This window comes from Salmo salar, chromosome 05, assembly GCF_965601325.2.
Source record: "Salmo salar chromosome 05, fSalSal1, whole genome shotgun sequence".
NCBI lineage: Eukaryota > Metazoa > Chordata > Actinopteri > Salmoniformes > Salmonidae > Salmo > Salmo salar.
Window position 1 is genome coordinate 9,672,677 of NC_138295.1, and position 26,690 is coordinate 9,699,366.

At 39.3% G+C, this 26,690-nt stretch overlaps 1 protein-coding gene across 1 annotated transcript; it reads right to left on the reverse strand.

Annotated features, from left to right (window-relative positions):
- Nucleotides 1-588: 588 nt before the first annotated feature.
- Nucleotides 589-24,315, reverse strand: LOC106604204 (homeobox protein EMX1). Its single transcript, XM_014198641.3, has 3 exons — nucleotides 23,522-24,315; nucleotides 3,813-3,997; nucleotides 589-2,146 (listed from the first exon to the last, which is right to left on the reverse strand). The coding sequence occupies exons 1-3, from the start codon at nucleotides 23,862-23,864 to the stop codon at nucleotides 1,976-1,978; spliced, it is 699 nt and encodes a 232-aa protein (XP_014054116.1). The 5' UTR covers nucleotides 23,865-24,315; the 3' UTR covers nucleotides 589-1,975.
- Between the last annotated feature and the right edge of the window lie 2,375 nt (nucleotides 24,316-26,690).

Consider the following 26,690-nt stretch of genomic DNA (forward strand, 5'->3'; position numbering starts at 1 on the left):
GAGACGGAACAAAGTGTGTATTGACACCGAGTTATGTTAAACTTGCTTCATATCGCTTTGAACGTGTCGTCGTATTTGGCCCTGCACCCATCGCAACCTATCCAGTGTCTCATTGAGTTACAAATTATAGGCCTACAGGCACAAGTCCAGACGGAGAAGACATTCAAAAAGGCCTACTGTCGTCTAAAGAACCTCCTTATGTTTCATGTTTTCGTCAATAAGTGTATTGATAATCTAGGCTAACTGTTAATAACCCTATTATAGCCAATGTATCATTTAGGATAGGCCTAATAATAAAGGCTATCTGCAGACTGAATAAAGATTTGTAAAAAACACAGAGCATTTGGGTTTCTTATGGATAACATGTTTAACAACACAAGATAAAGCTTTGTAAACTATAACCATGCCTCTGTGTTTAGGCTAGACTAGGCTTTCTGTACTTTTTTTAATTAAAAAATGTATACATGTCACAAAATGTATACTTGTCACAAAAATATGCTGATCAGCAGCTTGGACTATTCAACCGCAGTTCGCAAAAATATGAACAGCTGTGCTACAAAGGTGTAGACCAAATAACAAATACCAAACCGTCGTGAATCAATTTACTTTTTCCAAGTTCTGTGTCGTTGTCATTTAACCGATATGCGTTAGTAGTTTGACGTGTCATCATGACATGTCGACAATTATAGATGTTGAAAATAGGTTATAAAATGAACGCTTAGACGTACTCGCACATAATATATATATCAGTAGTATTGTACAGATAATATATATATCAGTAGTATTGTACACATAATATATATATCAGTAGTATTGTACAGATAATGTTATGTTGATGTTTTTTATTTTCCAAAGTCATCTGACCACACACAGAAAGTACAAAAAAAGGTTCACTCTCGGGGCATAGGTTCAAATCAAATCAAAGTGTAGGCCTACTTATAGTGCGTTATTTCTAACATCTATTTAAAACAAATAAAAATATATATATATATATATTCCACTACGAAGTGCTACGTAACATGATATCACAGGAATTGTAATGGTTGTTGAAATAAATGTAGTATTGAGGTACATTTGTTTTTCATGTCATTCTTGTGGACAAGTTTGAATGTGCCTGCACTGTACATTCTACATGGTCTCAGTAGAATTGATCAAATATTTGTCAAAGGCAAAAAGAAACTTGCAATGAATTTTAAGAGTAACAAACTAGGCAAAAACTGCCTTTTTAAAAATCCAGAGGAAACAAAACAAGGACAAAATATGCATAGAATACCATTTTTAGATGTACATAAATACTTACAATTTAAATTGTCCAAACTATTCCAATGTGAGACTCAAAAACATATTTCAGGGGTAACGTGGCATCTATATGATGTATTGTCTGAAGTGGCAGTTGCCTACCTTTCAGTGGGACTGGTCTAAAGACTAACAAAATCCTAAACAGAATCAGCAGGTTCTAGGTGGTTCCTCTATAGCTATCATACCAATGGCTTATTTTTGACCACAAACATATTGTGCATATTTAGCATTGTACAATTACACAACAAACTGAAAACGCTAAAACAATGACAATGTTTTGTTAAATGTGAGTGTGAGGAAGGACAATCTCAAGTTCAGGTAGACAATAGAGTAACAAACTGTATTGAATGGATTCCTCCCAGTCAAACAGTCTCTCTTCAGTAATTTGTGCTGCTACGGCAAGCAACATAGACCAAATGCAGATGTCCACCACGTTTACAGCAGTCAGAGCTGTGTAATAAAATGATAAACTTGGCCTTCTTCTGTCCAACATAAAGCAGTGATCGTTTTCATTGAAAGGTCAAACCAAGTGTTCAGAGGAGCACACAGACCGCTGACATTCAGACACCTGTCAGTCTGCAGTCAGTCAGTCTGCATTCAGTCAGTCTGCAGTCAGTCAGTCTGCATTCATGACAAATGATTTCTGATGGTTTAATCAAGGTGATAACGACGTACGTCAGTCCTCTGAGATGACATCGATGTCCTCGGGGCTACTGCCCTGCTGCGTAGCCACTCTCCAGCGGCTGACGTGCTGGCTTCCTTTCCTCTTCTGCTGCGACTCAGGTGACTCTTCCTCCAGCTTCTGTCGCTTGTGCTTCGTCCTCCTGTTCTGGAACCAAACCTTTACCTGGGAGAGAAAGGAGAGACATCACGTTTAGTACTGGAAGAAACATTGGCAAAATATATAGTATCAATGTGCTTGCTGGAAAAACTACTACTACTTGTTCTTCCACGTCCATGAAACACCTTGAGACAGCTGAAGCAAGCACACACATTTTCTTCAGTAAATGTACCTTTACTAGTTATAAAAGTGTCTGCATGTATCCCCCCTATGATTTTTAAGCGAAGCTTTTTTCAAAGTGTCATAGCAACAATGGCAACACAATATTTCACATGGTGTAAAACTGTTATTGCTTCCATACTGCCAACACTGCTAAACATTGCCTTTACCTAAGGCTTCACATACTTTTGTTCTTTACAGCTGTTTGCAAATAGCAACACATTTCTATCAAATTTTTCAGACATTGTCTGGTTGTAATTGTTTTATCACATTTACAAGCTTGATTCAATTATTGGTCTAATTCCTTTGAAATTAAAAGTTCAGCACATCGCAATACTGTATTCCCAATGTATACAATATACAATACAGTACTGTATTCCCAATGTATGAAATATTGCATGAGAGGATTGCGAAAAGCCTAAATTGCTGTTCATCAGCAGCGTGTTTCTGATGTTGATTAGGGAAATGAAGTCATAAATAATCATTGTGAAATCTACTACATAATTTATTGACGTCACCTTGCCCATCCCGATAGCTAGCGTAGGACAAACAACTTGTGGTTAAGAAACCTGGTTTTGCTATACGTTGGTGGAGGGGGTGTTGTGGAGTTCTGACTACGAGTCTACTCATATCTCCTGTTTCAGCGCTCTGGAATGCAGCCATGCCTTAAAGGCTCTGCATGGTAAATCCGCCTTCTGCAGTGGCCAAACAGCATTTACTGTGATACGGCCTCTAAAGTCAGGGCATGTATATTTATTGCGCTTCTCTGAGCAGAGCCGTTGTGAAGGAAGTTGTCAAGGAAGTGAGTTTATGTTCATACTGGACCTACCGTCAACCAATCATGTCAATGCGGAGCTATACGGAGCTATACGGAGCTATACGGACCTATACGGAGCTATACGGAGCTATACGGAGCTATGCGGAGCTATACGGAGCTATACGGAGCTATACGGAGCTATACGGAGCTATACGAAGGAGCACAACGATGCGGTACGGAGCTATACGGAGCTATACGGAGCTATACGGAGCTATACGGAGCTATGCGGAGCTATACGGAGCTATACGGAGCTATACGGACCTATACGGAGCTATACGGAGCTATACGGAGCTATACGAAGGAGCACAACGATGCGGTACGGAGCTATACGGAGCTATACGGAGCTATACGGAGCTATACGGAGCTATGCGGAGCTATACGGAGCTATACGGAGCTATGCGGAGCTATACGGAGCTATACAGAGCTATACGGAGCTATACGGAGCTATACGAAGGAGCACAACGATGCGGTACGGAGCTATACGGAGCTATACGGAGCTATACGGAGCGATACGAAGGGGCACAACGATGCGGTACGGAGTTCGATTTGGCCTCCGCAAGCCTCCAGAGGCGCCACAATTGCGTCACACCCTCCATCCGGAGCCTCCGACCACATTTTCGGATCAAGCACAAATTGGCTTTTAGGCCCTAGGGGTTTAGGGTGCGTTCGACATCGTTGAGTCCCCTCACCACACACCTGTGTCTCTGTGAGGCAGAGGCCGCTGGCGAGCTGCTTCCGCTCTGCTCCCACCACATAGTGGTTCTTCTCAAAGGCCCTCTCCAGCCTGAGGAGCTGTGAAGGGGAGAAGGCTGTCCGGATGCGCTTCGGCTTGCGGGAAAAAGGCCCATGAAGGAGCAGGTTCTCTGGGCTGCTGTCCTCATCTGCAGAGAGGAGAGGAGGGAGAGGAAGTGGAGGGTTAGACTTAGGGTTGACAGACAGGAATGACACCATAGCAGCTCTTGTTGTATGTGTAAAGAGATACACTATAGTATACTAACTACTGTATACTAACTACTGTATAATAACTGCTGTATACTAACTGCTGTATACTAACTACTGTATACTAACTGCTGTATACTAACTGCTGTATACTAACTGCTGTATACTAACTACTGTATACTAACTGCTGTATACTAACTGCTGTATACTAACTACTGTATACTAACTGCTGTATACTAACTACTGTATACTAACTGCTGTATACTAACTGCTGTATACTAACTGCTGTATACTAACTGCTGTATACTAACTACTGTATACTAACTGCTGTATACTAACTACTGTATACTAACTGCTGTATACTAACTGCTGTATACTAACTGCTGTATACTAACTGCTGTATACTAACTACTGTATACTAACTGCTGTATACTAACTGCTGTATACTAACTGCTGTATACTAACTGCTGTATACTAACTACTGTATACTAACTGCTGTATACTAACTACTGTATACTAACTGCTGTATACTAATTGCTGTATACTAACTGCTGTATACTAACTGCTGTTACTAACTACTGTATACTAACTTTTGTATACTAACTGCTGTATACTAACTGCTGTATACTAACTGCTGTATACTAACTGCTGTATACTAACTACTGTATACTAACTGCTGTATACTAACAACTGTATACAACTGCTGTATACTAATTGCTGTATACTAACTGCTGTATACTAACTGCTGTTACTAACTACTGTATACTAACTTTTGTATACTAACTGCTGTATACTAACTGCTGTATACTAACTGCTGTATACTAACTGCTGTATACTAACTACTGTATACTAACTGCTGTATACTAACAACTGTATACTAACTGCTGTATACTAACTGCTGTATACTAACTGCTGTATACTAACTGCTGTATACTAACTGCTGTATACTAACTGCTGTATACTAACTGCTGTATACTAACTGCTGTATACTAACTACTGTATACTAACTGCTGTATACTAACTGCTGTATACTAACTGCTGTATACTAACTACTGTATACTAACTGCTGTATACTAACTGCTGTATACTAACTACTGTATACTAACTGCTGTATACTAACTGCTGTATACTAACTGCTGTATACTAACTGCTGTATACTAACTGCTGTATACAAACTGCTGTATACTAACTGCTGTATACTAACTACTGTATACTAACTACTGTATACTAACTGCTGTATACTAACTACTGTATACTAACTGCTGTATACTAACTGCTGTATACTAACTGCTGTATACTAACTACTGTATACTAACTACTGTATACTAACTGCTGTATACTAACTGCTGTATACTAACTGCTGTATACTAACTACTGTATACTAACTGCTGTATACTAACTGCTGTATACTAACTGCTGTATACTAACTGCTGTATACTAACTGCTGTACACTAACTACTGTACACTAACTACTGTACACTAACTGCTGTATACTAACTGCTGTATACTAACTGCTGTATACTAACTGCTGTATACTAACTGCTGTATACTAACTGCTGTATACTAACTACTGTATACTAACTGCTGTATACTAACTGCTGTATACTAACTGCTGTATACTAACTACTGTATACTAACTACTGTATACTAACTACTGTATACTAACTGCTGTATACTAACTGCTGTATACTAACTACTGTATACTAACTACTGTATACTAACTGCTGTATACTAACTGCTGTATACTAACTACTGTATACTAACTACTGTATACTAACTGCTGTATACTAACTGCTGTATACTAACTACTGTATAATAACTGCTGTAACTAACTGCTGTATACTAACTACTGTATACTAACTGCTGTATACTAACTGCTGTATACTAACTACTGTATACTAACTGCTGTATACTAATTGCTGTATACTAACTGCTGTATACTAACTGCTGTATACTAACTGCTGTATACTAACTACTGTATACTAACTACTGTATACTAACTGCTGTATACTAACTGCTGTATACTAACTGCTGTATACTAACTGCTGTATACTAACTACTGTATACTAACTGCTGTATACTAACTGCTGTATACTAACTGCTGTATACTAACTGCTGTATACTAACTACTGTATACTAACTACTGTATACTAACTGCTGTATACTAACTACTGTATACTAACTACTGTATACTAACTACTGTATACTAACTGCTGTATACTAACTACTGTATACTAACTACTGTATACTAACTACTGTATACTAACTGCTGTATACTAACTGCTGTATACTAACTGCTGTATTCTAACTACTGTATACTAACTGCTGTATACTAACTGCTGTATACTAACTACTGTATACTAACTACTGTATACTAACTGCTGTATACTACTGCTGTATACTAACTACTGTATACTAACTGCTGTATACTAACTGCTGTATACTAACTACTGTATACTAACTGCTGTATACTAACTACTGTATACTAACTACTGTATACTAACTGCTGTATACTAACTGCTGTATACTAACTACTTTATACTAACTGCTGTATACTAACTACTGTATACTAACTGCTGTATACTAACTACTGTACACTAACTACTGTATACTAACTACTGTATACTAACTGCTGTATACTAACTACTGTATACTAACTACTGTATACTAACTACTGTATAATAACTGCTGTATACTAACTACTGTATACTAACTACTGTATACTAACTACTGTATAATAACTGCTGTATACTAACTACTGTATACTAACTACTGTATACTAACTGCTGTATACTAACTGCTGTATACTAACTGCTGTATACTAACTACTGTATACTAACTGCTGTATACTAACTACTGTATACTAACTGCTGTATACTAACTACTGTATACTAACTACTGTATACTAACTACTGTATACTAACTGCTGTATACTAACTACTGTATACTAACTGCTGTATACTAACTACTGTATACTAACTGCTGTATACTAACTGCTGTATACTAACTGCTGTATACTAACTGCTGTATACTAACTACTGTATACTAACTGCTGTATACTAACTACTGTATACTAACTGCTGTATACTAACTGCTGTATACTAACTACTGTATACTAACTACTGTATACTAACTGCTGTATACTAACTGCTGTATACTAACTGCTGTATACTAACTACTGTATACTAACTACTGTATACTAACTACTGTATACTAACTACTGTACAACTCAGCAAACTGATACTGTTTTTTTTGTAGGCTTTGGTGTTGTTTGTGATTAATACCTTGTCCAATTACACCTCAAAAAGGAGGACAAAGAACTGAATAAGCAGGACATCAGTGATGATATGTATTGCATGCTGCTAAGCAGGACATCAGTGTTGATATGTACTCCATGTTGCTAAGCAGGACATCAGTGATGATATGTATTGCATGCTGCTAAGCAGGACATCAGTGTTGATATGTATTGCATGCTGCTAAGCAGGACATCAGTGATGATATGTATTGCATGTTGCTAAGCAGGACATCAGTGTTGATATGTATTGCATGCTGCTAAGCAGGTCACTATCAGCCATATCAATGTGCCCCGATGGGCTTCTTCACTTGACTCATCATTCATGACACTTTCCCATAACGTGAGTAATTGATTCATGTACAGGTAAACACTACTAATGTTTGGATGTGACATTCTCCCTCCATTTCACAATGCTACCACACCACACCTCATTCAAAATGCTTGTTCTAGTATGTAGACAGATTTATAGTTAAGGAGATGATGCACTGTATGCATTACACAACGTTTGAATGTCATTACAGTTAGGAAATAGTAGAGTTGAATGTCATCACAGTTAGGAAATAGTAAAGTTGAATAATTGACATGTTGGTTCAGCCACCATGGATGACATCCACCTCCAGGGACTGGGACTTTAAACAACGAGCATATTGGTTCCACATACACACACACACTGACACACACACACACACACACACACACACACACACACACACACACACACACACACACACACACACACACACACACACACACACACACACACACACACACACACACACACTCACACACACAGAGAGAGAGAGAGAGAGAAGTACATTTGAAAGAAAAAAACCCTCTCTGATATATCAAGGTCATGACTAATGTTCCGCTCTAATAATAAAGGCGTCTGCATTCTTCCCAGCCGAAACAGGTCGGTAGAGTTCGTGCGCATATTATGACGACATGTTGTTTGTTTTTGTTTGTTTTGGACTTCGGTGAGGGTTTTTTCGGTTGTTCGGGAACACACATTTTGTTTCTGGAAGCAAGCCGAGGTTCGTAGCCGAAGTCTACGCCTCTTCGTCGGTGATTGGTCAACACTGGGATTTCTTCAATAAAGTCTTTGTTGTCATTCAACGAGAGATGACTCATTTTCACGGACATTTTTTCACTGCACAGTACTGCACCAAACATCTTAGTTAGATGTAAAATTACGTGACTAAGATCTCTTCGTCAAAAACGTCAAAATTAGTTACACATTTCTTGAGTTACCTTAGATTAATTCTGACTATTTTGAGGAAGTGTATACTGGCTATGGCGTTTCAAAATGGACAAACAGTACCATTGCTGCTTTTTTTCAAATTTTTCAAGCGAAGGTCTTTTAAGGGAGTTTGTGAGCACACTCGTTCGGTTCGGCTAGCCGAGTTCAGCAAAGCGGAGGCCTTAAGCTGCGCCCATGCACGCCCCCGGGACTACCGCACAGAGAGAAGCACTAGATTGAACTTCACTCAATTTTCTAGAGTTTTCCACCTTAGTTAAACACTATCAGGCACAAGTCATGCCCCGTACACTACACAGACCAGACCGGTGCGGCATAACCAATCAGAGCTGCAGTAGGCCTATATGTAAATAGACCATTGCCATATATGGATCTGTGCCATTCACTTTGAACTGGACTGTGTTAACAGGATGAGCGGTCGTGAGTAGATGCTCTTGTTTTGAGATCAAAGCAAGAGCTGCATGTAGCCATATGTGCACATTTGTTCATATCCTTGCTATTTAGTGAGTTATTAGCCCAGGTATATATCATTTGTAGTCAGCAATGGGAGAGTGATTGCTTCCTACAAGAGAAGAAAAGCTGTACATCTTTGAAAAGCGAGTCAGGTAAAGAGCTTTTTTTTTGTCTTTAAGGGGCAATGTTGTATTTTGAGACATGCTTGAATAAGCTAAGTAGCCAACAGGCAGAGGGTAGAATAATTTGTCTGATTCTCTGTAATTATGGTATGGGAATAATAAAGATTTTTTATTTTGTAAAATGGTTTCTTGCATTGACACCACAACAACATTTTCAGTCACCTCCTTGTCTGAAGGACAAGTGGATAAACAGGGTAATGTCAATTAATTTATTTTTACTCACAGAATGTAGTCCTATATTAAACAACATACAATTTCTCCATTGTTGTTGATGGTAGGCTACTCTGTTAAGCCTACATTATGAACAAATAGCCACAGTAGAATACTTTTTGAAGCAGTAACTTAAAGCGGGTACAGCTTCAGCAAACACGCGCTGGAAGTTGCACAGAATTTTCACACAGGTCAAGTTTGCATTCAGCAAACCTGAAATTTGCTCAGTGCCTATTTTGTTTAAGCATATGTTTATTGTGAGAGAAATGTTGTTTGTATGTTTGCTATTCAGATCAAAGTGTTTCAAAATAAGATACTTTAAATAGGACATTGCTTAGTTGTGCCAAAGTAACAAAGACATGAATCACATTTTAATAGTACTGTAATTTAAAGTGAGTTATTCCATAAATATTTGTGAATACTTTTCTTAGGCTAGACTCAATAAAAACCTCTAGAATATTTTTTTTATTTAACCAGGGAATTCAGTTAAGAACAAATTCTTATTTACAATGACAGCCTACACCGGCCAAACCCGGACAACACTGGGCCAATTGTGCGCCGCCCTATGGGACTCCCAATCCCGGCCGGTTGGATTTGAACCAGGGTGTCTGTAGTAATGCCTCTAGCACTGAGATACAGTGCCTTAGACCGCTGCGCCACTTGGGAGCCCCGAGTATACCAAACAAAAATAAAAACGCAACATGTAAAGTGTTGGTCCCATGTTTCATGGGCTGAAATTAAAGATCACAGATATGTTCCAAAAGCACAACAACAACAAAAATTGTGTACACATTTGTTTTCATCCCTGTTAGTGAGCATTTCCCCTTTGCCAAGATAATCCATTCACCTGACAGGTGTGTCATATCAAGAAGTTGATTAAACAGAATGATCGTTACATAGGTGCACCTTGTGCTGGGGACAATAAAAGGTAACTTTAAAATGTGCAGTTTTGTCATACAACACAATGCCACAGATGTCTCAAGTTTTGAGGGAGCATGTGATTAGCATGCTGACTGCAGGAATGTCCATCAGAGCTGTAACCAGAGAACTGAATGTTCATTTCTCTACCATAAGCTGCCACCAACGTCGTTTTACAGAATTTGGCAGTACGTCCAACCGGCCTCACAACAGCAGACCATGTGTAACCACGCCAGCCCAGGACCTCCACATCCGGCTTCTTCATCTGCGAGATCGTCTGAGACCAGCCACCCGGAGGGCTGATGAAACTGTGGGTTTGCACAACCAAATAATTTCTGCACAAACTTTCACAACCAGCTTCATGCTCGTTGTCCTCACCAGGGTCTTGACCTGACTGGAGTTCGTCGTCGTAACCGATGTAAGTGGGCAAATGCTCACCTTTGATGGCCGCTGGCACACTGGAGAAGTGTGCTCTTCACGGACGAATCCCGGTTTCAACTGTACCGGGCAGATGGCAGACAGTGTGTATGGTGTTGTGTGGGCGGGCGGGCGGTTTGCTGATGTCAACGTTGTTAACAGAGTGCCCCATGGTGGAGGTGGGGTAATGGTATGGGCAGGCATAATCTACAGACAACGCACACAATTGCATTTTATTGATGGCAATTTAAATCCATAGAGATACCTTGATGAGATCTTGAGGCCTATTGTCGTGCCATTCATCCTCTGCCATCACCTCATGTTTCAGCTTGATAATGCACAGCCCCATGTCTCAATAATCAGTACACAATTCCTGGAAGCTGAAAATGTCCCAGTTCTTCCATGGCCTGCATACTCACCAGACATGTCACCCAATGAGCATGTTTGGGATGCTCTGGATCGACATGTACGACAGCATGTTCCAGTTCCCATCAATATCCAGCAACTTAGCACAGCCATTGAAGTGGGACAACATTCCACAGGGCGCAATGAACAGCCTGATCAACTCTATGCAAAGGAGATGTGTCGCGCTGCATGCATGAAATGGTGGTCACATCAGACACTGACTGGTTTTCTGATCCACGCCCCTACCTTTTTTTTAAGGTATCTGTGACCAACAGATGCATATACACTACCATTTCACAACACTAAAAGTTTTAGAACAGCTACTCATTCAAGGGTTTTTCTTTATTTTTTACTATTTTCTACATTGTAAAATAATAGTGAAGACATCAAAACTATGAAATAACACATATGGAATCATATAGTAACCAAAAAGGTGTTAAACAAATCAAAATATATTTTATATTTGAGATTCTTCAAATAGCCCCCCTTTGCCTTGATGACAACTTTGCACACTCTCGGCATTCTCTCAACCAGCTTCATGAGGTAGTCACCTGGAATCCTTTTCAATAAACAGGTGTGCCTTCTTAAAAGTTGTGGAATTTCTTTCCTTCTTAATGCATTTGAGCCAATCAGTTGTGTTGTGACAAGGTAGGGGTGGTATACAGAAGATAGCCCTATTTGGTAAAAGACCAAGTCCATATTATGGCAAGAACAGCTCAAATAAGCAAAGAGAATGACAGTTCATCATTACCTTAAGACATGAAGGTCAGACAATACATAATATTTCAAGAACTTTGAAAGTTTCTTCATGTGCAGTCACAAAAACCATCAAGCGCTATGATGAAACTCGCTCTCATGAGGACCGCCACAGGAATGAAAGACTCAGAGTTACCTCTGCTGCAGAGGATAAGTTCATTAGAGTTACCATCCTCAGAAATTGCAGCCCAAATAAATGCTTCACAGAGTTCAAGTAACAGACACATCTCAAGTAACAGACACATCTCAACATCAACTGTTCAGAGGAGACTGTGTGAATCAGGCCTTCAAGGTTCGAATTGCTGCAAAGAAACCACTTCTAAAGGACACCAATAAGAAGAAGAGACTTGCTTGGGCCAAGAAACACGAGCAATGGACATTAGAACAGTGGAAATGTGTCCTTTGGTCTGGAGTCCAAATTTGAGATTTTTGGATCCAACCTCTGTGTCTTTGTGAGACGCGGTGTGGGTGAACGGATGATCTCCGCATGTGTGGTTCCCACCATGAAGCATGGAGGAGGAGGTGTTATGGTGTGGGGGTGCTTTGCTGGTGAAACTGTCTGTGATGTATTTAGAATTTAAGGCACACCACCATGGCTACCACAACATTCTGTAATGGCTATTTTACCAAAAAGGAATGTGATGGAGTGCTGCATCAGATGACCTGGCCTTCACAATCCCCTGACCTCAACCAAATTTAGATGGTTTGGGATGAGTCGGACCGCAGAGTGAAGGAAAAGCAGCCAATAAGTGCTCAGTATATGTGGGAACTCATTCAAGACTGTTGGAAAAGAATTCCAGGTGAAGCTGGTTGAGAGAATGCCAAGAGTGTGCAAAGCTGTCATCAAGGGAAAAGGTGGCTACTTTGAAGAATCTAAAATATATTTTGATTTTGGTTACTACATGATTCCATATGTGTTATTTCAAAGTTTTGATGTCTTCACTATTATTCTACAACTTAGAAAATAGTAAAAATAAAGGAAAACCCTTGAATGAGTAGGTGTTCTAAAACGTTTGACCGGTAGTGTATGTATTCCCAGTCATGTGAAATCCATAAATTAGGTCCTAATGAATTTAATTAAATTGACTGATTTCCTTATATGAACTGTAACTCAGAAAAATCTTAGAAATTGTTGCATGATGCATTCATTATTGTGTTCAGTGTAGATCATCTAGTTTCAATACGGAATACCACTTCATTCAGAAGCTATAGGGTATCCTACCACTGCGGATGGCAGGTTCATTCAGAAATAGAGGAGTATCTTACCACACTGGATGGCAGGTTCATTCAGAAATAGAGGGTTAATCTACCATTCTGGATGGCAGGTTTATTCAGAAATAGAGGGTTAATCTACCATTCTGGATGGCAGGTTCATTCAGAAATAGAGGGTTAATCTACCATTCTGGATGGCAGGTTTATTCAGAAATAGAGGGTTAATCTACCATTCTGGATGGCAGGTTCATTCAGAAATAGAGGGTTAATCTACCATTCTGGATGGCAGGTTCATTCAGAAATAGAGGGTTAATCTACCATTCTGGATGGCAGGTTTATTCAGAAATAGAGGGTTAATCTACCATTCTGGATGGCAGGTTCATTCAGAAATAGAGGGTTAATCTACCATTCTGGATGGCAGGTTCATTCAGAACTAGGAGTATTTTACCACACTGGTTGGCAGGTTCATTCATAAATAGAGGGTTAATCTACCATTCTGGATGGCAGGTTCATTCAGAAATAGAGGATTATATTACCACTGTAGATGGCAGGTTCAGTGACTTTTCTCCTCTCTATATTGTGACATTAAGATCATTTGTATACAGTACCAGTCAAAAGTTTGGACACACCTACTCATTCAAGGGTTTTTCTTTATTTTTACTATTTTCTACATTGTAGAATAATAGTGAAGACATCAAAACTATGAAATAACACATATGGAATCATGTAGTAACCAAAAAAGTGTTAAACAAATAAAAATATAGTTTATATTTGAGATTCTTCAAAGTAGCCACCCTTTGCCTTAATGACAGCTTTGCACACACTACAATATTATAGGGATAATTTCATGCTAATATAAACCTAGTTAGAAACTGACCTGATGCTCTTTACTACAGACTGTTAAATGAGTTCAATGAAAGCACTGTCTGTGGAAACAACCGTGTATTTCTTGCCTAGCATAACAAATCACATCTGCTTATGGTCAACTCTTAATATCTTCTTTGACAGGCCTGGAATAACCAGCTGCACAAGTCATTCCGCTACCCAACAGTGGTAAAGAGGCCTTTACTGGTTCTAACAGGAGACCTATCAGCTTGCTGCCAGCTCTTAGAAAACTATTGGAAAAAAATTGTGTTTGACCAAATACAATGCTATTTCTCTGTAAACAAATTAACAACAGACTTCCAGCATGCTTATAGGGAAGGGCACTCAACATGTACTGCACTGACACAAATGACTGATGATTGGTTGAAAGAAATTGATAATAAGAAGATTGTGGGAGCTGTACTGTTAGATTGCAGTGCAGCCTTTTATATTATTGACCATAACCTGTTTTTGAAAAAACGTATGTTATGGCTTTTCAACCTCTGCCATATAGTGGATTCAGAGCTATCTAATAGAACTCAGAGGGTTTTCTTTAATGAAAACTTCCCTAATGTCAAACATGTAAAGTGTGGTGTACCGCAGGGCAGCTCTCTAGGCCCTCTATTCTTTTGTATTTTTACCAATGACCTGCCACCAACAAAACATGTGTGTCCATGTATGCTGATGATTCAACCATATACGCATCAACAACCACAGCTAATAAAAGTCAAAGAGTTGCAGTCAGTTTTAGAATGGGTTGCCAGTAATAAACTGGTCCTGAATATCTCTAAAACTAAGAGCATTGTATTTGGTATAAGTCATTCCCTAAGTTCTAGACCTCAGCTGAATCTGGTAATGAACGGTGTGGCTGTTGAATAAGTTGAGGAGACTAAATGATTTTGTGTTACCTTAGATTGAATCTTTTGACCATGACAGTTTACAATAGTTGTCAAAATGGGGAGTCTGTCCGTAATGAAGAGATGCTCTGCTTTTTTGACATCACACTCCACAAAGCAAGTCCTGCAGGCTCTAGTTTTATCTTGTCTTGATTATTGTCCAGTCATATGAGCTGCAAAGAAAGACCTAGTTAAGCTGCAGCTGGCCCAGAACAGAGCGGCACGTTTTGCTCTTCATTGTAATCAGAGGGCTAATATTAATACCATGCATGCTAGTCTCTCTTGGCTGAGAGTTGAGGAGAGACTGACTGCGTCACTTCTTGTTTTTATAAGAAACATTAACGGGTTGGAAATTCCAAATTGTTTGCATAGTCAACTTACACACAGCACTGACACACACAGTTATCCCACCAGACATGCCACAAGCGGTGTTTTCACAGTCCCCAGGTCCAGGAAGAAAAGGTAGAGTATTATACAGAGCCAGGAGTGAACTTCCTTCCACCTTATATAGCACAAGTGAACAGCAACACCACCTCTCCACCATGTGACCTACTGGTTGTGTGTATGTACTGACATGTGACCTACTGGTTGTGTGTATGTAGTGACATGTGACCTACTGGTTGTGTGTATGTAGTGACATGTGACCTACTGGTTGTGTGTATGTACTGACATGTGACCTACTGGTTGTGTGTATGTACTGACATGTGACCTACTGGTTGTGTGTATGTACTGACATGTGACCTACTGGTTGTGTGTATGAACTGACATGTGACCTACTGGTTGTGTGTATGTACTGACATGTGACCTACTTGTTGTGTGTATGTACTGACATGTGACCTACTTGTTGTGTGTATGTACTGACATGTGAGCTACTGGTTGTGTGTATGTACTGACATGTGACCTACTAGTTGTGTGTATGTACTGACATGTGACCTACTGGTTGTGTGTATGTACTGACATGTGACCTACTGGTTGTGTGTATGTACTGACATGTGTAACTGATAGATGCACACACATTAATGTTTTACATTTATTTAACTAGGCAAGTCGGTTAAGAACAAATTCTTATTTACAATGACAGCCTACCAGGGAACAGTGGGTTAACCGCCTTGTTCAGGGCAGAAGGCCAGATTTTTACCTTATCCAGCAACCTTTCGGTTACTGGCCCAACGGTCTAACCTCTAGGCTATCTGCCGCCCCAAATGTATGTCAATTGTAAAGTCTTTTGTCTGTAATGTATTTTTCGTTAAACGTCAGGCCCCAGTAAGACTAGCTGTCACCATTGGCGTTGGCTAATGGGGATCCTAATATATCAAATAAAGAAATAATCTTTCTTATTAGCACCTAGTAATAATAGCTAATAGCTAATAGTAGGTTTCCTCAGCTTTTATTCAAAACAATGCTACAACAATGTTTTTCCATATGCACAGATGAATATACACTGAGTGTTCAAAACATTAAGAACACCATCCTATTGAGTAGTACCCCTCCCCTTTTCCCCCTCAGAACAGCCTCAATTCCTCTGGGTATGGACTCTACAAGGTGTCGAAAGCGTTCCACAGGGATGCTGGCCCATGTTGACTCCAATGCTTCCCACAGTTGTGTCAAATTGGCTGGATGTCCTTTGGGTGGTGAACCATTCTTGATACACACAGGAAACTGTTGAGCACGAAAAACTCCGCAGCGTTGCAGTTCTTCACACAAACAGGTGTGCCTGGCTTCTACTACCATACCCCGTTCAAAGGTAGTTACATATTTTGTCTTGCCCATTCACCCTCTGAATGGCACACATACTCAATAGACTCAAGGCTTAAAAATCCTTCTTTAACCTGTCTCCTCCCTTCATCTACATTGATTGAAGTGGATTTAACAAGTGAAATGAATATGGGATCATAGCTTTCACCTGGATTCACCAGGTCAGTCTGTGTCTCAGGGGTCTCCAACAGGTCGATCGCCAGCTACCAGTAGCTACCTCTGAGTAGTTCGCCAAACAATTCTGAAGGTACATGTGATTTTCATGTGTTCCACCGCATACTGTCATTAACAAATCTCATACCCATAACATGATGCAACCACCACCATGCTTGAAAATATGAAGAGTGGTAGTCAGTGATGTGTTGTGTTGGATTTGCCCCAAACATAACGCTTTTTATTCAGGACATTTCTTAGCCCAATTTTTAGCAGTTTTACTTTAGTGCCTTGTTGCAAACAGGATGCATGTTTTGGGCGGCAGGTAGCTTAGTGGTTAGAGCGTTGGGCCAGTAACCGAAAGGTTGCTAGTGTCACGGCTGTCTGAAGAATGGGACCAAAGCGCAGCGTGTGTACCGTTCCACATTTGTGAAACTATGCAAGACATACAAATAAACTAATAAACAAAACAACAAACCGTGACGAAGAGGTGCAACATACACTAACTCAAAATAATCTCCCACAAAACCTAGTGGGGAAAATAACAATTTAAATATGATCCCCAATTAGAGACAACGATGACCAACTGCCTCTAATTGGAGATCATCCCAAAAAACAACAACATAGAAATACAGAAACTAGAACCCCACATAGAAATACATAAACTAGACAAAACCCCCAACATAGAAAAAATAAACTAGAACCAACATAGACATAAATAAACTAGACAAAACCCCCTGTCACACCCTGACCGACTCTACCATAGAAAATAAAAGCTTTCTATGGTCAGGACGTGACAGCTAGATCGAATCCCTGAGCTGACATTGTAAAAATCTGTCGTTCTGCCCCTGAACAAGGCAGTTCAGCCACTGTTCCTAGGTTGTCATTGTAAATAATATTTATTTATTTTTAATAAAATTCTGTATTCTGTACAGGCTTCTTTCTCTTCACTCGGTCAATTAGGTTAGTATTGTGGAGTATGTACAATATTGTTGATCCATCCTTAGTTTTCTCCTATCACAGCCATTAACCTCTGTAACTGTTTTAAAGTCAACATTGGCCTCATGGATGCCCGTATCTTTGTAGGGTTCTGGGTGTATTGATACACCATCCAACGTGTAATTAATAACTTCACCATGCTCAAAGGAATACCCAATGTCTGCTTTCTGTTTTTTTTACCCATCTACCAATAGGTGCACTTCTTTGCGAGGCATTGAAAAACCTACCTGGTCTTTGTGGTTGATTCTGTGTTTGAAATTCACTACTTGACCGAGGGACCTTATAGATAATTATATGTGTGGGGTACAGAGATGAGGTAGTCATTCAACAATCATGTTAAACACTATTATTGCACGCAGAGTAAGTTCATGCAACTTATTATGTGACTTGTTAAGCAAATGTTTACTCCTAAACTTATTTAGGCTTGCCATAACAAAATGGGTTGAATAATTATTGACTCAAGACATTTCAGCTTTTGATTTTTAATTCATTAGTAAAAAAATTCTAAAAATAGAATTCCACTTTCACATTTTGGGATATTGTTTGTAGGCCAGTGTCACAAAATCTCAACGTAACACATTTTAAATTCAAGCTGTAACACAACAAAATGTGGAAAAACTCAAGGGGTGTGAATACTTCTGAAAGCACTGTAGCACCCCTTCCTGCTACAATAAATAGGCTATAGCACTAACAGTGCCATGGATAACAGTCTATTGGGGTCCGCACCAAATACGGTATGCTCTCCAGCACTTCAGCTGTGTTAGCTAACTAAAGAATGCATATTTTCTGTCACAGGACTGTCATTAACAACCATCTTCAGCTGGCGTGCTGAAAATGCTTTGAACATCGGAGGACAAAACAATAGATACACCTCTGAAGAGAGAGAATGTGAGGAGCATGGCTCTGGTAGAACAGGAGAATGTAAAAACAATAGATACACCTCTGAAGAGAGAGAATGTGAGGAGCACAGCTCTGGTAGAACAGGAGAATGTAAAAACAATAGATACACCTCTGAAGAGAGAGAATGTGAGGAGCACGGCTCTGGTAGAACAGGAGAATGTAAAAACAATAGATACACCTCTGAAGAGAGAGAATGTGAGGAGCACAGCTCTGGTAGAACAGGAGAATGTAAAAATAATAGATACACCTCTGAAGAGAGAGAATGTGAGGAGCACAGCTCTGGTAGAACAGGAGAATGTAAAAACAATAGATACACCTCTGAAGAGAGAGAATGTGAGGAGCACAGCTCTGGTAGAACAGGAGAATGTAAAAACAATAGATACACCTCTGAAGAGAGAGAATGTGAGGAGCACAGCTCTGGTAGAACAGGAGAATGTAAAAACAATAGATACACCTCTGAAGAGAGAGAATGTGAGGAGCACAGCTCTGGTAGAACAGGAGAATGTAAAAACAATAGATACACCTCTGAAGAGAGAGAATGTGAGGAGCACAGCTCTGGTAGAACAGGAGAATGTAAAAATAATAGATACACCTCTGAAGAGAGAGAATGTGAGGAGCACAGCTCTGGTAGAACAGGAGAATGTAAAAACAATAAATACACCTCTGAAGAGAGAGAATGTGAGGAGCACAGCTCTGGTAGAACAGGAGAATGTAAAAACAATAGATACACCTCTGAAGAGAGAGAATGTGAGGAGCACAGCTCTGGTAGAACAGGAGAATGTAAAAACAATAGATACACCTCTGAAGAGAGAGAATGTGAGGAGCACAGCTCTGGTAGAACAGGAGAATGTAAAAAGAGATCCACTGCAGCTGCAGGTGATGAAAACTTTAGTCTTAATGCTTCTCAAGGGACACTGAACACCAACAAGCCACACTGTCACAGAAGTCATAGGATTTCCTGGTTTTAGGGTCCATGTCCTAAAATAAAATAACTAAATAGTATCTCCATTTTGTGGTGCATTTTTTAAATCTCAGCATTAGGCTGAATTAAATAAATTGAGGAGATGTAATGTAATATATCTCGTGTTAAAGTCTTAATTTTTAACAGCTGTAACTATTGTAGTTTTCATCGAATATAGTAATGCATTGATAAGGAAAGAAACAACATGATTTTCCTTGAGAACCCCATGCTAGTTCTGGCTGGTGGTTTAGCCACTCAGATAGACAGTCAGACTGGCATCATCTGTTGTATGGCGTTAGCGGCGTCACCTCCACTCACATCCCCCTGGAGAAGACTGAGACTGGGGAGGATCTCACCAGGCTGAACACTAGGACTGAACTCTAATGCTGGTTCTGCTCAGACCTCCATCAGTAAGAGTGCTGATCTAGGATCAATATAGCCTTATAGATCATAATAAATATAATTATATGGACTCGGGGACCTGATCCTAAATCAACACTCCGACTCCGAGACTCTTTGTGATTACTAACCCTAAACTGTAAGGGTGGCTCAGCCTCAGCCACAGAGGGAATACCCTCCAGGCGATGAGCCTTCAACACTCTGGCCTGTAGTCAGCGGGTGGGGGAACATGGGGGAACATGCCTCCAACATGACTACCAGGGAGCAGATGGCAGCGCCAGCCAGAGAGCTGTGTTCATCACCAATAAGACCAGTCCCCTGGCACCAACAAGAATGGTCTTGTCAGCAGTCAGCTACACACTGGGTAGTGGTGGGGGCCAATCTCTCATTCTAACCCTGGATGGATGAATATGGAGGGAGTCGGACGGCGGTAAATAAGGGGGAGGATGGTCTATTTCCGTTTCTCACTAAATGGACTATAAAGTATACATGTAGAGAGATAATTAATGAATGTGAAAAGGAAACTATCAATTCCAGCATAAATTATTCTTTACATACAAAATTATAATCTATTAGCATTTTACATGCAAGTAATCATAATGTTTCATCCTCCTCATACAGTCCGTCTTTATCTGAGTGATTGATTGATTGATTGATTGATTGATTGTTTTTCTGTCTGATTATAAACCAAATACTGAAACAACTAAAAGAAGAGGAGTATTCTATGAACTAACCAACATGTTTGGAAAATAATGTTTACAATGCCCTGTTATCCTATCAGTTAACCTCTGACACATATCTCCTGACATTCAACACCTCCTAATGAATTAAAATGTGTCAAAGCAAACCTCCAGACCATCAGACCATTGGGAGATGAGATGGGTGACTGAACTGTCTGTCCTCCTTCCTGATGATAACAATCCCATAACAATCTCATACACACTGAAATTCACCCCAATATAAAGAGCTGCTCACATGTGTAAGACCTAAGATCCTGCTTATATTGTACAACTCTCTCTCTATCTTTCTCTTTCTATCTTTCTCTCTCTCAGCCTCTCAGAAAGTGTGGGGAGTATGAAAGAAAATAAATCACCCATCCATCCCTAACAGTAAGTGACAGTCATGATGGTTAATCCTCTCCTCTCACTCCTCCGGTCTGTAGTTAGCCTTGTCTAAACACTAGTTTTCATGGTTATTGGACACCATCAGTGAGTGGATCTGCTGTGTCTGTAAACAAAGACACTTTATCTGAGCTCCTGATCTGAGCAACAGTGACAACAACCTCTGACTCCTACTGATTACCTGACTGAGATACACCCTGAAGGTTACCTGGACAGGACTGTAAAGAAGAGAAGTGCTGATCTAGGATCAGATTCCCCCCTTTTGTCCTTATAATCTTATTCATTAATGATCTAAAAGGCTAAACTGATCCTAGAACAGCACTCCTACTCTGAGACACTGTGAATACGGCCCTGGGCTGGCTGGTCAGAGTGTAACATACCTGTAACATACCTGAGAGCACACCTGATGTGGCTAACCACTGCTGTCCACTGAGTCAACGAGATGAGCGTTGAAAGTTATTGATCTGTCTGGTTTAACAAATTGCTTTGTTTTTTGAGGACCACCCAGCATCAGTTAGTAAGGATGTTCACCATGTACTGCATGTATGCACTGCACATAGCTTGAGTAAGAAGATTTAAAGTTTTGGTCACTGAATACTGAGATTTTCCAATATTCAATTTCTCTCATGGATTTATTTGGTTCCTAAAGACTTTTGTATCTGGTCCAATGTCTTATCAGAAATGTGCAGCCCTTAAATCTAAAGTTGAACACAAAGCAAATTTGAATTAAATAATATTGTTATTATTTGTTTATTATTTCTGTTATTATTTGTTATATTACTATAACATTATTAGAAATGAATAATATTACATTATTCCTGTCTTTTGTTACTTTTAATCCAAATAACTTTGAACATTAAATTATCTAATTAAATATAAGTTAATTATATCTAAATATTTGAGGAACAAAAATCCTTATAATCAGTGGTGTAAAAATACTTTAACGTATTACTTAAGTCGTTTTTTGTTTTGGGGTATTTGTACTTTACTTTACTATTTATATTTTGTACAACTTTTACTTTTACTCCACTACATTCCTAAAGAAAATAATGTACTTTTTACTCCATACATTTTCTGATACCTAAAAGTACTCGTTACATTTCAAATTCTTAGCAGGACAGGAAAATGGTCAAATTCACGTACTTCTCAAGAGAACATCCCTGGTCATCCCTACTGCCACTAATCTTGCGGACTCACTAAACACAATGCTTCGTTTGTAAATGATGTCTGAGTGTTGGAGTGTGCCCCTGGCTATCCGTAAATTTAAAAATCAAGAAAATCGTGCCGTCCAGTTTGCTTAATATAAGGAATGTGAAATCATTTATATTTGTGCTTTTGATACTTAAGTATATTTTAGCAATTACATGTACTTTTAATACTTAAGTATATTTAAAAACAAATACTTTTAGTACTGGGTGACTCACTTTTACTTGAGTCATTTTCTGTTAAGATATCTTTACTTTTACTCAAGTATGATAATTGGGTCGTTTTTGCACCACTGCTTATAATTAACTTTCTGAATGATGCAAAACCTAAAACGAATGGTTAGGCAAATGTGAAAGAAATCTTGATTATAGGCCTATTTTATTTCAATAATTGCATACAACTTACACATTTAAATTAATTTACCCTAGTATTATTATTATTATTATTCAACATATTAGACTATTGATCTCCTAACAACTTTATCGGAACATACATTATAAGAAAGTGCAATGGCTTCGATGTGCATTTTAAATGAATAAAAATAAACAATATAGTCTACTTTCATTGAATTAAAACATATATTAATGGGTTTTTTAAATCACAACTGAAAATGGACGAAAAGTATGCATTTGTGTTTTTTACAGGTTTTTAAAGCTACCGGCGGGTTCAAAGCTTGGGTGTGATGTTTTAAGTTTATTTTAATGCATCCAATCTCTGAAAATGTACCAATAAGGAATATAACTATAACTTAACAAGTAAAATAACTATAATTGGATTTTGACATTTTTTCCTCTGCAAACAGTAGTTTCAATAATGTGCATTGATCCTGTTTTTGTTACTTTGTTTACTACCCTTTTTATATATTTTGTTTGTGTCCTGAATAAATGACCATCCGTAGCAACATGTCGCGTGTCCAGGGATCATTAGAACATTTCTTCCATCACGGAACTATAGAGTGAGTTCTCAATTCTAATGCTTACAGTCGTTGGAATTTAGCTCGTGCGTAATATGTCCCCATACGTGTGCAATAACAAGGATATGCCCAAACATATGATATTATTTAAAATAACTTAGCAATATTCGTTAAATTAAAGTACTTGTTCGCTTACCTTGGAACCTGTGCCCGAGATATCTGTTTCGAAGAACCCACGGGTAGAAATTCAACGTGTCTCTCTGATGCGGGTTGAAGAAAGGCTGAGATGGAAGCTGGAGGGGATGCAGGGGCAGACCGGAGTTCCCTGTGTGTGTGCCCGGGTCAGGGAACATCATGTCTGGACTGCTGTATAAAGTCCTGCCGGAGTTCTGGAAACAACTCCCAAAGGGCGCCGGGTGAATTGATTCCGTGAACCTCAGCGCTGTAGGTCTGATCGGTTCGTCCCCGGTAGTCGAAGAGTTCACGTCTTTCCCAACCAGGGATTCGATGGTAAAACATTTCTTACTATGTTGGTACATGATCAAATAGGTTGTAGTTTATATATTTGTAATAATATATTCAATAACACTGTTATAAAACAGGTGATGCACAGTAAAACCTCACAACAGCAGTAGTAGAACAGTTCCCGGGAAATCCATAACTCGCAGTCCCTTGCGCGTGCAAACCTTGTTGCCAATATCAGCGGACCTCTGGAGCGGGCTGCCTGTACCGCCGGTTCAGTTGTCTCCGTCACTTGTCTTCAATAAGAAGGATATCGTCCGGTTTTTCTCTGCTGTAACAATATGCCCCCCCCAAAAAAAATCTAGTTTCCGTTCTAGTTACCACTGCAACGTCAGATCTATTAGTTTGTGATTACTTTAGGTTTATGACAGCCTGGCTCTTGTCTCAGTCTCATCAGTCCTGGAAACCATTTTTGGACAGTGCTGTGTTAGGAGCCAGGATCAGTAAGGCTAAGCCTTTGAGAAAGAGCCTGTCACTCGTCATACTCAATACCTGGGCTCTACTGTCGGTGACAGAGGTGTGGTGGGCATGCGCAGATAGGACCGTGTAGCCTAGTGGATGACAGCCATTTTGTTTGTCTAAATGACTGACTTAATTCTCTGTTGAATTGACTTGTGACTAATAATAGCCTATCTATATACGTTTAATTTAAATGTTGCAAAGTGATATCATATTAAATCAGAAGCACCATAATATGAGATGTTCTTGTTAATGACTGACTAATTATAATTTACTCATAACAAGTTTATTATTCCCTATGTCCCGTTCCCAAAAGGTCCCTAAAATCTAGGAAATTAGCCTTGTACTAGAAAACCATAAAAAAGGTTCTCACACAAATGAGTTATTCAGCTTTTTCCTATTTTATAGCCAATATCTTTTTCCTATCTTATAGCCCATATCTTTTTCCTATCTTATAGCCCATATATTTTTCCTATCTTATAGCCCATATCTTTTTCCTATCTTATAGCCCATATCTTTTTCCTATCTTATAGCCCATATCTTTTTCCTATCTTATAGCCCATATCTGACAGTGGCACCTGTAGGTTTATTGATCAATTTAATTCTAGGTCAAAGATCAGACTAGTCCAAACCTTTAAAGCCACTTCTAACAATTTGAACATGATAATTCTAGGGATTAACTACAAAATATCTCTGAGGTTTACTAGGTTTTTAAGTCCTTTACAGAATAGGCCTATAGGTCTACAAACTGAAAGTCCTTTACAGAATAGGCCTATAGGTCTACAAACTGAAAGTCCTTTACATAATAGGCCTATAGGTCTACTAAATGATACTGCTTTACAGAATAGGCCTATTGGTCTACTAAATGAAAGTCCTTTACAGAATAGGCCTATTGGTCTACTAAATGAAAGTCCTTTACAGAATAGGCCTATAGGTCTACTAAATGAAAGTCCTTTACAGAATAGGCCTATAGGTCTACTAAATGAAAGTCCTTTACAGAATAGGCCTATTGGTCTACTAAATGAAAGTCCTTTACAGAATAGGCCTATTGGTCTACTAAATGAAAGTCCTTTCCAGAATAGGCCTATAGGTCTACTAAATGAAAGTCCTTTCCAGAATACGCCTATTGGTCTACTAAATGATACTCCTTTCCAGAATAGGCCTATAGGTCTACTAAATGAAAGTCCTTTCCAGAATACGCCTATTGGTCTACTAAATGATACTCCTTTCCAGAATAGGCCTATTGGTCTACTAAATGAAAGTCCTTTCCAGAATAGGCCTATAGGTCTACTAAATGAAAGTCCTTTACAGAATAGGCCTATTGGTCTACTAAATGAAAGTCCTTTCCAGAATAGGCCTATTGGTCTACTAAATGAAAGTCCTTTACAGAATAGGCCTATTGGTCTACTAAATGAAAGTCCTTTACAGAATAGGCCTATTGGTCTACTAAATGAAAGTCCTTTCCAGAATACGCCTATTGGTCTACTAAATGATACTCCTTTACAGAATAGGTCTATTGGTCTACTAAATGAAAGTCCTTTCCAGAATAGGCCTATAGGTCTACTAAATGATACTCCTTTCCAGAATAGGCCTATAGGTCTACTAAATGAAACTCCTTTTGAGAATAGGTCAGTTAAAGAGGTATTGTTTTACTAAGGTCAAAGGTCTGGGAAATATGTCCTCTTTACGTTATGTCCAGGGTACCTTCCCTCCCTCTTTTGGTAGTTACCATCTTAGATGTTGTTGAGGGAGTGGGGTAGGGTGGGGGGTGGGGTGGGGTGGGGTGTGGGGGGGGGGGGGGGGTACCAGTAGATCAGAGAAGCAGCCAGTCCCAGGAACCCAGGACAGATGTCAGTCCTTTCAGGGGAGAAATAATCAGGACGAACCACAAAAGCCCCCTGCTTCCATCTTTCATGATCTGCGCGGTGGAAAGCTGATGTGAACCACCAAGGGCCAAAGAGCCCTTTGAGTCCCAAAGGAGTTTAGTCTCCACCCCTCTTGTCCCCTATACCAATCCTATAACGCCCAGTCCCGCTGTATAGAATGAATAGGTTTTACTGGCAGATCTAGCCCCGGAGCCTTTGATTCAGGTGGCCATTAACAACTATTAATTTTGCCTCTGGCAATTAATGACAGATTTTGCTGGTCTGAAAGGAGGTATTAAGCAGCTGGAGTTTTTGTAGGCACGCAGGGGTGTGAAGCTGAGTTAAAATGTGATTATTGTCACCCTGCATGGTCTGCCTTGAATCAGCTAACTGGAGTTAAGTCCCTTTTACAAGGAATGAGGTTACTCTATTCAGAAAGGAACAGAAATAGGATGTGTTATAGGAAATGCCATTTACTTTATTCTATATAGTAAACTGCAGTATAAAGGACATGAAAAA

Bases quoted from the DNA above. Each gene is read 5' to 3' on its own strand.
- LOC106604204 (XM_014198641.3), bottom strand. From the start codon at position 23,864: ATGTACCAACATAGTAAGAAATGTTTTACCATCGAATCCCTGGTTGGG. The intron at 3,998-23,521 runs GTAAGCGAACAA...TCCTCTCTGCAG, and splicing joins TCTCGGGCACAGGTTCCAAG to ATGAGGACAGCAGCCCAGAG. The intron at 2,147-3,812 runs GTGTGTGGTGAG...TTTCTCTCCCAG, and splicing joins TCTGCCTCACAGAGACACAG to GTAAAGGTTTGGTTCCAGAA.